We start from the raw sequence: 16303 nt of genomic DNA on the forward strand, positions 1-16303 counted from the left end.
CAGCACCGTGTCTATGCTAGTGATACACTTACACGGTATGAGTGACGACTGAAGAAAAACAAGAGTAGACAGAAGTTATACCCCATCTCATCATCCTTTATTTTGTTTACGAGCAAGCATCAACTTCACTACAATTTGCCTTCCAATTGGTAGAAAAGTGAGAGCAGCTCCAACAAGCACGAAGGAAGCATTCAACTGTTCTGAAAACATTGTCACCTTCCATTTTGAGCAAATAAGACAACAAAAAAAACCAAACCAAAACAAAAAATAATAATAATAATCTGGACGTGTGAAACAGACAATCTGAAAATCAGTAGTGTATCATCTCCTTTCTCACTCCAGTCTCACAACCCCACCTGGAACGTACACACTTGGTGGTTTATGCAAAGTAAATCCCCTTTACATCTTATTGTTATTACAGTATGGCTGCATTTCAGTTTGTTAGGCAGTGACATTTAATTCAACCAACTTACACTTAGCTCAGGGGCTGATCAGAAAGCATCAAACCCAGAAAAATAGAGATGGTGGAGTCACTGCGGAGACTTGACTAAAGAGTCAGTGTGCACATATCAGTGACCCATGGTATTGTACTTTTAAATTGTAGATGAAATGTGGACATCAAGTGTTTGACATAACGAAACTGAGAATTTTGGAGTCAACAGGCTTATACTCTGGTTCTTGTGAAATTCATGCTGCCCTCAAAATCATTTCTCAACAACTCAGACAATAGGACTGTTCAAAATTACCTTCCACTATACACAAATAGGTCAATTAACAGTATACCCATGTATGCTGCCAAATTTCATAATGTACTGTACATCTTTTTAAAGGTGGAGTCCGTCAATGATTTAGTACAATATCTATAGAAGATACAATATGGATCTATTTCCTCTACACATCAACATGGACACATGACATCTATGTAAAAGATAGAGATAGCGATGGGCTATTGTTACAACAAACTGAAAGAAAATGTAATCCCCAGCTGTGTAATAAATCTAGCATTAAACAAATACAAATAAAAAAAACAAAATTGCCACAAATAAAAGAGCACGGATGAGTGTTTTTGTTAGACCTGCTAATTGTGCTATGATCGGAAAAAGGCACTCCCATCTCAGCCGGCTCATCATCATGGAGGGGAGACTGTTCACAACATTTCCACCACCGCCCTCTAAAAATGATAAATTAATTGAACCTAAAAAACACAACTGTGCGACTCAAACCCTCAAAAGTAGCCTGGAAACTGTCTACAAAAAGAGCCTTGAATGTGTTTTTGAATTCAATTTTGGCCTCTGAAAATAGATTTGCATGCAAAATATGAGACTCGCAACACAAACATTTCTAATCCTGATAATGCCACATTCTGTTCACTGCAGTGCCCCAAATCTTATCTGCTTTAATTAATGCAGGTTTGGGAAATGTTTACATTTTACTTGGTACCCAAAAACATGAGGTAAACACTAAATAGTTAAGAGTGAAGGTACATTTGTGTCTGGTTTTGTGAAAGATATATACAACAGTGATGAGCAACAATGTCTGAGAGGAGATAGAGGTTGGACACATTTTCCCAATCAATTGTATAAGCTTTATACTAATACCAGAAGGAAAACAAGTTTACCAAATGTAAACAAATATCTTAGAACAACTCTAGAGTACAGTTCCATGTACAATAAAATCTAGTGGTCTACTGCAAAAAATATTTCATTTTAAGATTCAAATAAAAAGAATTAGATTCATTTTTAAAGTGTTTTCTTATTGTAAACTATGCAGTCATACCCTCAGCTGTAATTCCTTGAACTACGATTAAGACAGTGCTTATTTTGCAATAGGAAAGTTTAAAAATGCATCTAATATGCGTTTTATTATTTCAGGTTAAATAGCCGTGCCAAGGAAAATAAACTTGCAACAAAGCAACCCTGAAAAATACTTTCATTTCACTTCTCTCCCCCAAAACAATGCCATTAACTGCAATATTCAACCAGGCTCCACTAAAGCTCTGTCTGTCATAAATCTGCTGTTTCAGTAGTTTCAAGGGTTTTTTTCTGTCCTACTTCTGTCAGCACAGCAGTACTGGGATACGGACGAAAAGGCTTTTAAAGCTGCTGAGGAAATCTCTCTACTTGTCCAAATACACTGGCAGAAATGTTAGTATCCATATTTCAAGATCAACAGCACTACAGTACCTGCTGGCCTGGTGTTTGCACCGTTCCGCACCAAATGTCGATTTGTACATTAGCATTTCTCTGAGTATGATTACTCTGAATAAAAAGAAAATCCCTTCTGTACAACAGTGAGATCTATTGGGAATGAAATACACTGACGCTTGTGCAAGCAAAGCAGAGCATGTGTGAAGCTGAAACCATCGACCAGTCCTGACTACGAGAAAGCAAAAGAAATGATGTTCCTCTTTGCAAAAAAGAAAAGACAAAATGGACATCACTTTGTCACAGAAACCTCTGCTTAACAGTCCTGGGTTTCTCATCATGAAGCAGACACTTTTGTACAAGCATGATGGAACAGCTTTTGCGGAAATTTAGCGACATGCTACAGCCTCTGTGACACAAATATTCTACATTACGTACTGCGTCATTTTAGATATTGGACCCCATTGAGTAGGCCTTCACTAACACATTGACTAATTACATGGTTTCTTTATATTTACAAAATCTTTAAAAAGCAATTCATTTCTCTACACATATGACTTCTGAAATATTCCCATGCACTAAAAGAAGGGAAAAAAAGAAAAAAAAAGCGATCTACTTGTTAAAAGCATCATTTCGTTTCACTGGACTACAAGTCAAGAAAACTCAAAGTCAAAGCTACACATGAGTTCAGCGGCAAACAAATTTTTAAAAGTATTACGCAAAGAATATACATTAGGGGGAAAAAATTCTCCATTTGAAAGCCTTACGTCTGAGAGAAAACAAAAAGTGCAGGGTTGGCTTCCTCACACTGTTCAAAACAAATGTAGGCCAAGTTTTCCTGGGAATTAAAATATAATAAATAAAAAAATAAACAGTAAAAATCAGCAATCCGGTGATGACTACACTACACTGAGTACCACCACTAAGATGACAACAGGAAAGCCTTGACCATATATATGCTAAAGGGAATTTTTGTTTTTCTTTTTTGTATTTTTTTTTCTTTTCTTTTCTTTTCTTTTTTTTTACATCAACCAAGGATCATCATCCTTGGACATGAAACTGTAGGGGGTGGGAGTGTGTGTGGAGCAGTGAGTATGAGGATCTGAGTGAGTTTGTGATGTGTGTGTGAGTGCTTGTGTTGAGTGTTACATGTGTGTCGGTGAGTGTGTTGTTCTAGTAGGTGAGGGTGGAGTCGTCCCACTCCAGCTGCTGCTGTCTGCTGGCCCCCTGCTGGTCCTCCGGCTCCCCGCCCTCCTCGTCTTCGCTGCTCTCTGACTCAGCGCTTGTGATGTCATCTTCCTCCTCTCCATCCTCGCTCTCCTCCTCCTCTTCCTCCTCCTCCTCACTGCTGTGCTGGTCCTCGTACGTCTGCGTTAAGAAACAGAGGGTGGGGTTGTTTGTGAAGAGTCACTTTCTGAGACAAGAACATATACATTTAGAGACTAAACTGGTCCTTTGTGTATTATAGCTTCATCACTTTTTAAACCAATACAAACTAACTCTGTATTAAGTAACACACACATCTTAACATCCTGCTTCAAATGTTTCTTAGATAGCTAATTGAATGCAACTCTTTTATTCAAAATAGTGAAGCCCTCCACTTGTCTTCAAGGTTTTATTTGGAATGAAATACCACATGCAGTCAAAATTTTTCTGACAGTGTAGGAAGCATTTTGAGCCATCAAACATGTCTGGGTACTTGACTTGCACTGGTCAGAGACACGCCATTTTCTCCCATTGCAATCATGTTGTGATGATGTGATCTTATCATGTTAATTATTTTACAAATTTCTGTTGTCAAAGTCAATGTGTATAAAAAAAAAACTGTAATTAAAAACTAACAAAATGATTTAATAATGTTTTTGTTTTAGACGTATGAGTTTGATTTGGGGCATGTCATTCCCCATCTCTCTCCCCTTATTTCCTATAATCTCTCCACTATCTATTAAAGGCATATAAAATGAATCAAATCAAGAAAACATATGAGTTTGGTCTTACTTAATGTGAAACAGTGGAACACAGTCCATTGCTTAGTTTGGTGTATGTGATTTTGCATACATTGCCTTTATCATGATATAAACCGATATCAGAAAAGATCCTTGCTAATATTGTGGTAATGATTAACCGTATAATTAACCGTATGGCCCAGCCACAGTGGTAGGCTCTGGATCATAACAAAATGACAGTGAACTGCACACAGCACACTCACGTTAACCAACCCGACTGGTTTGTGATGCTAAGGACAAAAGAAACAAAAGCTCTAACCCTGAATTCAGCTTTTCTGGATGCTTACTGTTAAGGAGACAGTTTGTATTTCACTTCTCATCATTTACTGTGGTTGAACAAGTGTCTATTCCCCACACCAGAATTTAATTTGGACCACATTTATCTATCTTAGTAGGGATGTGATGCAATGTGATTTAGGCTGACAGTTGCATTTCTCTTAAGCAGCTGTAAATAATGCAGCAGCATGACTTAAAGCAATTCTTTATATTAAAAAGATGGTAGTTAAAGAGTAAAGGTGTACTCTCTTCAACTAGACAGGGAAGCAAAACACTGCCTTTTGACCTGATGTCAAGTTACTCTTTAAGCTAAGATGCTAGTCGCTGGGCTATTGTGACCAGCTATCAGCAAAGTAAAAATTATAAATTAGTTGCAAGACCACAATAACTCAAAAAGGCATGAATCCACTGTACAAATATCTATACCCTGCCTACAAGCTGACTCATTAATTAGAAAATTCACTTTGGAGTTTTGGAAGATAAGAATTTATTGGTGCTGCTTTCGTGGCTGGGGCACAAAAAATTCTCTCAACTGTTTGACAAAAAAAACCCAAAATCTAAATATTGATATAGGATTCTTTTATTCTAATTAGCGAGGAAACACTTCATAAATAACTACAACAAAGTCTCTCCCCCATCCCCACAGGGCTGTCAATCATGAAAGCTCAGATAAAACTAGGACGACTGTCACCCAGAGAGCATTAGCAGGTGAAACGCTGTCTAGGCTGCAACCCGACCACATTTTGTTGAGAAGTGAAATTCTGTTAGACAGCTTTTCACTGGCTAATCACCAGAAAACAGGGTGTCTACCTCTATCAGCAAGTTAAATTTAAGTTAAAGTTAAATGTAAGACTTTTTAATGCTGCCGTTTTAATTAAATTTAAGGTCAATTTTGCAATGAAAATAAACATCAAATGTGAAAATATAGGCGTACTCGTCTGAGTAAATACATACGTAAATTGTCAGTTCAAAATTATAAATAAGGCAAAATGACAATAACTGGTTGAGTTAAAGAACATTTGTGAAAATATGTTTATTAGTGTGAAAAAAAATTTGTCCTCAATGATATTAATCATTACAACTGTCTTACAACCAGAGTCTGACATGAGGCTATATCAATGTAGAATGCCAATTTCTATGTGGTTGTGGTTCTCTGTTTTATAGTTTATACATGGCTTTTAAATAAATAGGTAAATGCCAACCTGTCTCATTTAGCCTGCAGACAGTCTGTTGTCATAATGAATCTAGTCAACTTCCTTGTGTAGATTGGACTGATGACTGCCCCACTTTTTACAGCTTGTCTTTTGCCCAAATATTGGTGAAGTAGGCCAACTATTGCCCGGCAATGTTTCCTACACATTATTTAGCCAATATCGTTCTTTGTATTTATATTCTGAATAGGGAATGTGCGAGGGACAGTGCAATGCGAATCACCAGTTCAAGTTGACGGTTGCAATGACATGAATTAGACTTACTCTGAAATACTGGAGATTAACAGCTAAACGGAAGCACTGGAGAAAGGGTTAAATTATGGAGAAAGTAAACCCACAGAAACTGGAGTGCTTGCAGGTTAGCTAACTAGCTAGCTCCTCCATGCCATCCAGACAGACGCTACGGTGCTCACCAGGGGACAGAGTTTGCAAATACGAATAGCAAAAACCTAAAAGACTGTAACAGGATAACAGAGGCATTCGAATTCATCTCTTGTTGATTGCGCCAAAGATTAAATGTGCAGGCATTTTGCGCTTGGAGTGAAGTTTAGACCATTCTTACAGCGTTCAACAAATAAATATTTAATACTTCCCAAACAGAATTTAAGACTATATAATAATTTTAAAGGCATTTTATTAGTAAATGTGAATTTAAGAGTTTTTAAGGACCCCGGAAAAATGTTCACTAATTTTGCCTCCCTGCAAACACTCGGTGTGTTTTTACCTCCATGGGGTTGACGGTGATGGTGAGGGCCGAGTCGTCCCAGTCCATCTCGTTCTCCTTGCCATTCTCCTGGTCTCTCATGGTGCGCTGGTGTGCAGCTCGGATGCGGAACACGCCCAGGATGATCATAAACACCAGGAAGCTAACACACACCACAATGACAATGGTGGCAGCGCTGGGAACCACTGCAAGGAAGCAAACACACAAACACAAAATGACAGGTTAGAGTTTGTTCAATTTGCACATGGGCACATTCGCACATAAAAACCCTGTCACCGCTTTATGTGGGGAGACACAACTTCCACATCTGTCTGAGGGCATTTCAAGGGCTTTAGTTTCATGGTGTGCCAGCGCTGATGTTAATGGCATCTCAGTAATGGCAAATGAATGCTTTGGGCACTAGGTGTGTGTCTCTCTTTATATATTTTGCCTGTGTCCCACCAACCTGCTCCACTTTGCCCCATATTAGCAGGAAAGGGCCTCTCTTGTACGGTGGCAGGCTTAGTGAGCCTGACAGCCAAGAGGATTACTGAAGCCAGGAAATAAAAGGTTGTGCTCAGACCACCGCCTGTGCAGATGTCACAGACAGCACTCAAGTGTAATCCCTAAACTTGTGCCATTAAAAAATAAATAAATATGGGCAAACAACCAGTGTTTCATACATGTCCTATTTCTGGTTAATAGACTGTAATCCATCCCTAGCAATGCTTGCCATTCCAGAGGCCAAATATTTTTTCTACAGCAACAACAATTAAGCAGATTACTGGTTTGATTATGACGTCTGGTATTAATTGAAACATATTTGTAAAATGCTGTAATTGGAACTGAAAATGAAATGTGTCTGTTTTTGTGTCCGTTAACATGATCAACAAAATGATTAACTGTTGCTATTTGACTTTAGTGAAATGATTATACAAAACAGATATGATTCAGTAGAGGTACTTTCTATGTGCTACTAAGCACCCTCGGGAAAAAAGGAGACAGTCTTGGTTTGTATGATACAAAAAAAAAATTAAATAAATAAAAAGTTTCACATGTCAGACTCCCGTGTTGCAGTACCTGAGGCCTGGTGAGCGTTGACCAGGTTGTGACCAGACAGATCCACAGAGGCATGATGCACAGGGTTAATGAAGTTGGGTTGCACCATAGCATTGTTGGCATGCTCCACAGGATTGGCTGTGTGGATTACATTCACCTAGAGAGAATAAAAACCAGAAACACATATGTATACTGTCACAAAATGTTGTCAACAGACCTTCATTTTAGATGTAGCTCAAGTATTGTGAGGGGACAAAAGAATGCAGTAACATTAGGGCACTACTTGGACTCCTCTGCCGTGAATGCACCACTGTTATGTGACGTAACTGACAAATGCTCCGTCATACCTCGACCTTGAAGTCATTGCTGATGTAGCGACCGTTGAGTTCAGAGCAGATCAGTTTGAATTTCCTGTCAAAAAGAGCCTCGGTGTGCCAGTTCTTGTAACGGATAAGATGCAGGACCTGCTCATAGTTGGCCATGGTGTTCACACCTGTAACATACAGAAGGGAGCTTGTGTCAAGAAGAAATATGATCAGCAATCACCAGAAAGTGTCAGATAAGCTCGCCATAATAGAGGAAAACTAATGTTGTGGAATAGCATGTTTTTAAAAATTTGTGGTGTTAAGATGATTTAGAAAACCCCAAGACACAGTAGATTTGGTAACTCTGACTTCATATCATTTCGGTCGATGTTTGCCTAAAATTTAAATGCCTACACATGTAAATTACATATGATTACCTATTTGTATTTGTTTACATGTGAGTATTAAACAGATTTCTAAGAACTGACTTCTTATGTAAAGCAGTTATTTTCTGCAAAGCTATCATTATATCAAATTTCTCCAACCAGAAACCACTATTATGTGCTAGTTCGGACAGCTCTGCCGTCTGTACCGGTGATGACGAGGCCCAGGTTAGAGGAACTCATCTCCAGGCCGTGCTGCTGCAGCTGGGACATGTCCACCTCCAGGCTCTCATGCTCCCCGTCCAGCTCGTCTCCCACCACAGTCACTTCACATGTGTCCAGGTTGTGCATGATCTCTTCTGACACCACTGTCTCTTGGACTGAAAGAACAATAGTGAGAAAATGATTTAAAAATGAAGCGTTGTAGGCTCTCCTCAAATTTAGGATTGTCCATTGGGCCTGTAATGTAAGAGTTCATTGTTAGTGTTCTTTCTGAACTGTTAAAAGAATAGTGATTTAGCATTGTGCTCCTATAACATTGTCGGACAGTTTCAAGTATCAAGATCAATGCATCACAGACAAAAAATATCGTCCATTATATTTCATGCATTCTACTTCCTTGTCAAAACCTGCCACTGCAATACCTACAATGCAACTCAACTGCTGACAATTGGGTCAGAGATTCGGATGTATTATGCTAGTAGCAGCTAATGTAGCCTCGAGCTGCTAGCCTCAAGCTCTTTCCAACTCCACACCCCCAGATTTTTTTCATTTTCAAATTTGTAGTCAAACTTCAGCTCCAACTGAATGAATAAAGTGGCATCACTTGAGCAGTCCTATGCAGTAGTTCTTCCCAAGACCTATAAACATACTTTGATGTGTAAAATTGAGTTCTCCTTTAACATGCTACTACTAGAAATGTATACGATTGTGATATAAGATGAGACACTGCAAACACACTTTTCTGTAGAACAATCTTCGAGACACAAATATCTTTCTGTTCATGTAAAATGAATTGGCTACACTTCACAAATACAAAGACTAGTTAATTATTTGCCTTAATCTCTTATTTTAGAGGGCAATTAATGGGAAAAGGGGTGAGGGAGGAGGATGAAGAACTGAAACTGAACTGATGAGTAAGCATCCTGGATAACACAATGTGGGACACCACAGGTTGATCATTAGAAATGCTGGGCAATAGTATAGCCCAACCTGAGCTGCCACTCCACTGTCAACACAACAGGTAGGCTTAGCTACTCTATTACTGTACCACATATACACACAGGCATCAGTGATAGCTGTCCTTCATCATGAACTACTGCAGGTTGACCACACTGTTGTTAACAGCAAATATGTTCCACGTTTAGCATTAAAAAGCAGTATGGTGCTACTTTGTCAACAAAAGTCTATGTTTAATAATATATCTTCTGTTAGAGTAATGTATTTTTTTTAAGAACAGAGGTGTAAAACATGGAAAACAGCTCAGGAACTTTTATACAATTGAAAGGTATTTTAATTAATAATTGTAATTTGACTATATTCTAATCACCCAGCTGAGGCAGCCTGTCTTCTCTGTTTTGCTTATGAAACACATTAATATTTCATGCACATGCAGTTTGCACCTTTTGACTCTGTGAAAGCTCCTATTAAGTGATTCTTAATCATCTTCTGTGACATCTCATTTGTTGGTTGCGGAAGGTGGGGCAGGGTAATGCAGGTAATAGCAACAGATCTCTGTAAGCCCTTTTGTCCCATATGGCCTGCTGTTCACCACAGGACATTGTATCTCCCTGTATCTGTGTCAACCTCAGTGCACTTCTATTGTCTCTCTTCGTCTTAGCTCATATACAAGCTTAGCAGATGGCACGGCTGGTCACTGACCCCTCCCATAAAGTAGTAAACAACTTATCTCTTTTCCCTCTCGCTCTGTCTGTCCAATCCCATTGGCCTCCAGGCATAATCCTCACCGTCACCAGCTACTATACATCTACACAGCTATCAACTATACATTCACTGTGCCTGTGGACCCATTCAGTGTCTAACGTAATTCAACCAAGGCAACGGATGGGGCATCACTCTGTATCGCACTGCCTCAGGAGGCACAAGACTAAGATTACATATGCGGCAGTGTTAAAATAGAAATTCAGTGTATATAACTATAATAATAAAGGGTTAACAATATACTACAAATTCCCTATAACATTATCTGGGATTAACGTAGGGGTCATTTGTGCGTTTCTCTTACCCGTAGGGTCATCATCAGCTCCCTCTGCTGCTTCAGATTCAGTGTCGGCCTCCACTTCGCGGGTGATGGTGCTCACGATGCGTAGCTCGGGGAACAGCGTCACACCTTCCTGGCTCTCAAATTCGGCAGCACTGCGGGCAAAGTGGTCAATGCCGCTCAGGCTGATCTTGGGCTCTTCGGGCTGCAGCACCATCACATAACCTTCAGTATCTGGCACTGTGACGCAGGACTCCTCGTTAAAGCATCTGGGGGAAGATTTAAGTTTGAATACCTGGGTCTTTTATAATTTTTTGATGAAGTTGATGGTTCTCCCTCTGCTGTGAAAGACACAAGGCGCATTTTGAATGTGCCCTGCTTACATAATATAATGTATATCTGGTTGAGGCATGGTGATTGGGAAAGACAAAAACACTGAAATGGACTGTTACAGCTTCATAACAAAATTTGAGCCACCTAGACTTTAACAGTGGTGTGTAGGGGAAAGGAAACCTGAATTTGTACCAACTTCAAAGATTACCAGTTGAGTACCTCTAAAAACTGTGAAGTAGTAAAATTTGTCTCATAGATAAGGCTGAGGAACAATTTTCAACTCTATTTTTATGATGATGTTTTATACAGTTTTATGTGTTCCAACTGGTTGGATGTGTAGTAAGTACTAATAAATACTATGCTCTTTTCCAGGAAGGAAAGGAACATATTCTTGTTTTGTATTTGTAAAGAGATGTACCTAATAATGTGGAGAATAAACTTACAAGGTAAAAAAAAAAAAAGTCACTTTTCATTTAACTGTGACTGCAACTCCACATATAAAATATATTATATATAACAGTTGACGAAGAAAAATTGTTTCAGGTCCAATTCTGTGGCTGGTTCCGATGAGATTAATTCAGTGCGCAGTGGAGACAGAAGTTCACAGCAAAGCTGTACAATTCTCTCTGAAGATCGACATTCAGAGCAAAGTTTTATACTGTTACAACAAGGGTAGACTAAAACAATAGGTTGTGGGCTGGGCTAATCAAGAGGTCTGAGTGACAACAAAAGGTGAATAGAGCTCAGGAAATCCCAGACAGGCTATTTAACAATACAATCTGATTCAATCTGCCAGTGATCAATTTGGCTAATCCTTTCCACACCTATGACAATGTAATATCTCTGTCTGTGTTGAGGAGCGGGATGCTGGTAAATTTAATTCACATGCAAATTCAAGAAAGCTTCTCAAATACTTCCTTTTTCCTGGATGAGTAGCTCAAAGAGTTTACACACAGTGATCTGTATGGCAATGGAAGTAGCCATCTGTCTCTCTGTCTCAAGACCGCAATGATAAACATGTGAATGAAAGTTTACTTCCACGTAGCGCTTCCTCTACATTTATTTAGATGTAATGTCACCAACAGCTGGAAAGTTTCCCTCACAGGTAGAAACTGAACGTATAAGAACAATTCATCATTTGGTCTAATTGCTCAGTCCACCCAATAAAACGCAGTGTTGATGCAGATTTGTGCATATGCAAATTAGAACAAATGCTGAACTGCAACACTGATCTTGGAGTAGGCTCAGCAGAAACCTGTGTCTTAATATATTCTTTTCATACATCATCTGCAAATGTAATGCTGTTTTGTTATTCACATTTCAGTCCCTGAATACATCGTTGTTATAAAAGAAAATCTACATCAAAGAACTGAAAAACAAAATACAGAATCTTACAGCTCTTCTGCCTCTGTCATTCTCCAACTCCAAAACCTTTCATGTTTACTCTCTTTGTTATGGAAATTAGGTAAAACTATTGACCTCTATTTTTACCTTACCAAACCCTCCTTGCATTGAAAGTAGAAAGATGAACCTTCACTGAATGTCTAATAGGCAGAAAGAACCTGTTTCACAAATGTTGGGCTGCTGCTGACTGACAGATGAGGTGGCACGACGGCGACCGAGCTGAGAAGATAAAAACAACTGGTGGAGTATTTTTGGCTTCTGCTACTTACTTGACAGTGGTGGAGATGCGAAGGTGCCTGATTCCAGGGGTCGGGAACTGGCGGGAGTTCAAGTAGGAGATGTGCTGCATGACCTTGTCAAAGGCATCAATGTCGTCACCCTCCACGGTCAGAGAGGACTGGTTGGGGTTGAACTCCACCTGAGAGAAGAAATCAAGGTGACAGACTGTGTGAGTTGAGGCAAGATTGTCTCCTAATGCCATGCTTACACCCAAAAATGTGTTAGTGTGTGCTGTCAGGCTGACACTAAGCTATTAATAAAACATGTGACAAGCTAGTTTAACTCATTTAATATATGTCACATACAAAGCACTTGCACCCATAGTCAAGGGGGACCTGTCAATGTTATCCATGCAGCTGAAATGGTCCATTTTTGGCTGATGTACATTTACTTGATGTTATTTTTTCTTTACTTTATTTAACTTTATTTCAAAAAATCCTTATAGTTAGAGCAGTGGTTGCAAGATTAATATGAGGGGCTATGAGATGCCTGACAAGATAGAATATAATTTATTGTTTCTCTGCTTTTTTATTGTAAAATACTGGATATTCACACCTCTTCAGGCCTCTACAAACTGTTCAAAACACTCTTTGGTTGAACTGATCACAATTCACACATAAATGCAACCTGTGAAAGGAGTTCAGAGTATACTTTGATTCCCCAAACAGGATCACAAGCCTAACAGGTTTGGAACCACTGAGTTAGACTGTCTTCTTAATGAACAAATACACAGTTTTTTTGTGTCTCTAAAACACTTTGCCCTCCTCACCTTGACAGCTGAAGCTACCTCCTCAGGCAGCTGCACGTCCAGTCCTTCCTTGCAGGTGTACAAACAGTCAATCACATTCTTGTTCTCCAGCTTGCCAGAGCGGATCATCAGCCCCGCTAGGTTACCCCGGAAAAACTGAGCCATTCGAGCATTTCCGCCTGGGTACGTCAGGATAGCGATGAGGAGAGAAAACGGTAACACACACACATAAAAAAGTAGTTACTCAAGTGTACATTCCACAGACTTCACCTTTTCTGGGCTGGAGATTCAAGCATGCCGTCTCAATGTGCAAAGCTGGCGTTCATGCAAGTTAGTATGTGTGCCCTTACAAGGCCTGAGGCCCAGTGAGCAAGACAGGAGAATGATGGATGAACTTACACACGCCTTAGACACATGCAACATCTGCATTAACAGGGTGAACTGCTGCCTTACTTTGGAAAAAAAGACATCAACAGAGAAAAAAAAAGAAACTCAAAGAAGGGATTAAGATAATGGTGAAATTAATCCTCTTTATTCACCTTATTTTCACAAAGTAATGGAACCATATTGATGACGGCAAAATGCTCAAAATACACTAAAATGAAATTTGGAAATTTGGAGCTTTGAAATTTCAATCAGTTTCATTTTTCAGTATACAGTATTTCAGTATTACTGTGAGGTGCGTCAATCGTGCTGAATGAGAGGTGAAACAATCATGTTGTGTCTTCCTGCTAAACCATAATGAGCATAAATCATAAGCCACTGCAGAGACTTCAGAGACAAACCCGGACCTCCACATCTCAAGGTCCCACAGTCATCCAGTGACGTGATGTGATGTGATGTGTGTGTGTGTGTGTGTGTGTGTGTGTGTGTGTGTGTGTGTGTGTGTGTGTGTGTGTGCTGCTGTAGCTTTGTTATCTGATATGGAGGAGTTACTGCTTCTCACCCAAAGGTCATGTTCTGAAAGAAGAGCCTGCACGGCCAGGTCAGAGTTTTGTGCTCATTATAAGTCTATTTCTGTTCTGCTTATGTGAAAAACAACTGCCTGGTTGCTGCAGTGGGAAGAGCGTATAAATGAAGAATGAAGAAAACACAAAAAATAATGCAGGCAGCATTAAAATCACACCAGTCTCATCCATTCTGCATCATGCTCCAAACAGTTATGACAAAAGAAATCTTTCTGCATCTAGAATGTATAAGAATCATTCTAGTCGAAATTGTATGAGGATGCAGTTAGCGTGGTGAACATGGTGTGGACACATGGACATATTTGAGGAGTAAGGGAAAGACTTGAGCAACCTGAGGTGGGCTCAGAGACTGACTCAGTGTCATTGTCATGTCCTGAGTTGTCTGTAAAGGACAGAAACAAGAGAGCAGGGAGAGACAGGAAGGTTGAGGATCTGCAGTTGAGATTCAGATGCTACATATGAGGTCATGGTGCATCATTTGAGAATCTAAGAAAGAGTTAATAAAATTACATGCACCCTACATTTTTACACAAGCACTAATCAACAAATATCAAAGATTATCAGGTAGCATTAGAGTATCTTTTTACTATTTTAGCCACCAAAAATAGCAAAATGTAATAGAAAGATTTGAATCATGTAAGAGAGATTCACGTCTTTCTTTACAATGTATCTGTGCTTCAGACTTATTTCTATATTAATACATTTTGTCACACAATAGGATTACGGCTCATTTAATTTTACAGCCTTCCTCCAAAACAATTTATTGAAGGGTTTACCTTGCCAGCAGGCACCGATGGTGAGCTGAGTTTCAATCTTGGAGGCGTGCAGTGGATAGTCCTCTGTAACCAGGAAGGGCTCAAAGGTAGTTCCATCCACAAACAGAGACACAGTGGGGAACTCCACATTCAGCACATAGTGATGCCACTCTTTGTCACACACCTGTGAAGAACACAATGGACGTAATGAAAAGCTGAAATTGGGACTGTGAAAGTTACACAGTACACTATAACTAACTTTAATTTTAGTCATGCGTCACAGGCTATCATTCTCTAAACTTGCACAAAGTTTGATAGTAGAAGCAGCTGACCTGGTCAAGTTTCCAGTGAAACTCGGCTGGTTTGTAGTTCTCGGCCTCTGATGGATCCTGGCGGAGGAGAAGGATCAGCCTGCAGTTGTGGACGTAGAGCGAGTAGTGGTGTCTGTTCATCTCTGCAGTAGAGAAAATGAGAGGAGAGATCAAGATATGAAACTGCAACTCATTGCATTTACTCATTAACTGGTATTAGTATTTTTTAAAAATTCAACTGCTTGAATAGAGGCCATGAGAAGCAAAAAAGCAACTACCATATAATAACATAAAAGAGAAAAATCTTGTGTAGCCTATGGTATAACTGTATTATATTTACAACTGACGACTACACAAAAGTGGGAAAAAATAAATTACTGCAAGTTTCAAGCACAACCCTGCAGCCATTCAATTCAATTTTATTTATATAGTGCCAAGTCACAACAGAAGTTATCTCACTGCACTATTCCTATAGAGCAGGTCTAGACTGTGCTCTTTATAATATTATTTACAGATACAGACCCAACAATTCCCATTAGCCATGTGCCTAATGATTACATCTCTGGAATATGGAACTACTGGGTTTGTGATCAGCCCATGACAATGTCTTCCATGACATTTCTTGTTCTTACAGTTTGCAAAAATACATGCCTTAACAGGTTCTCACACCTGGAACCTAACCTGGAAATGCAACTATAGCTTATTTTCTGGAAGGAAGCCATCAAAACAACAGAATTCAAAAAGACAGGATTCATCTGCACATGTAATCGTCGAACCAAACACCAACTGGCTGTTAATCCTTGAAAAGATTAAAAGATTTACGGTGCTTTTCTCAATATGTATCTATAGGCTTAGTCTATTACAATATCTGCCATATAACAAAAATCTGTCATATGATGATCGTGCGCTATAATTAGAGAGCATCAGGTCTAGATAATTTAAATGGACTATGAAGTTATCATCCCTTAACAGACTTCAAAGGCTGCGTCACTTGATGAGGATATACAGTATATTATCCATACTAAGGGACAATAATGACTCTTAACATGGAGATGGCATAACACCCCCGCCTTGGGTGAAACTAAACACATTGCTAAAGCAGAATTAACTGGAGTCTAGTATGAGACATTTAATCAATTACCCAACTAACAGGAAGTCAATTTGATTTTCATTTAGAAAAATGTATTAATAATTTTC

At 39.2% G+C, this 16303-nt stretch overlaps 1 protein-coding gene across 4 annotated transcripts in view; it reads right to left on the minus strand.

Annotated features, from left to right (window-relative positions):
- Window positions 1-75: 75 nt before the first annotated feature.
- The window catches only part of clstn1 (calsyntenin 1), a 40405-nt gene continuing 24177 nt past the window's right edge, over window positions 76-16303 (minus strand). For 2 of the 4 annotated variants that reach the window (XM_044212910.1, XM_044212911.1), the window contains 11 exons: window positions 15128-15249; window positions 14817-14979; window positions 14372-14422; window positions 13094-13251; window positions 12315-12463; window positions 10333-10577; window positions 8297-8467; window positions 7747-7892; window positions 7421-7556; window positions 6362-6546; window positions 76-3512 (listed from right to left, as the gene is read on the minus strand). In XM_044212910.1, coding sequence (XP_044068845.1) covers window positions 3318-3512; window positions 6362-6546; window positions 7421-7556; window positions 7747-7892; window positions 8297-8467; window positions 10333-10577; window positions 12315-12463; window positions 13094-13251; window positions 14372-14422; window positions 14817-14979; window positions 15128-15249 — 1721 coding nt within the window. In that variant the 3' untranslated portion in view covers window positions 76-3317. The remainder of the gene's footprint in view (window positions 3513-6361; window positions 6547-7420; window positions 7557-7746; window positions 7893-8296; window positions 8468-10332; window positions 10578-12314; window positions 12464-13093; window positions 13252-14371; window positions 14423-14816; window positions 14980-15127; window positions 15250-16303) is intronic. The other 2 variants (XM_044212912.1, XM_044212913.1) reach the window with 1 other exon arrangement.

This window comes from Siniperca chuatsi, linkage group LG10, assembly GCF_020085105.1.
Source record: "Siniperca chuatsi isolate FFG_IHB_CAS linkage group LG10, ASM2008510v1, whole genome shotgun sequence".
In the NCBI taxonomy this organism is placed as follows: Eukaryota; Metazoa; Chordata; class Actinopteri; order Centrarchiformes; family Sinipercidae; genus Siniperca; species Siniperca chuatsi.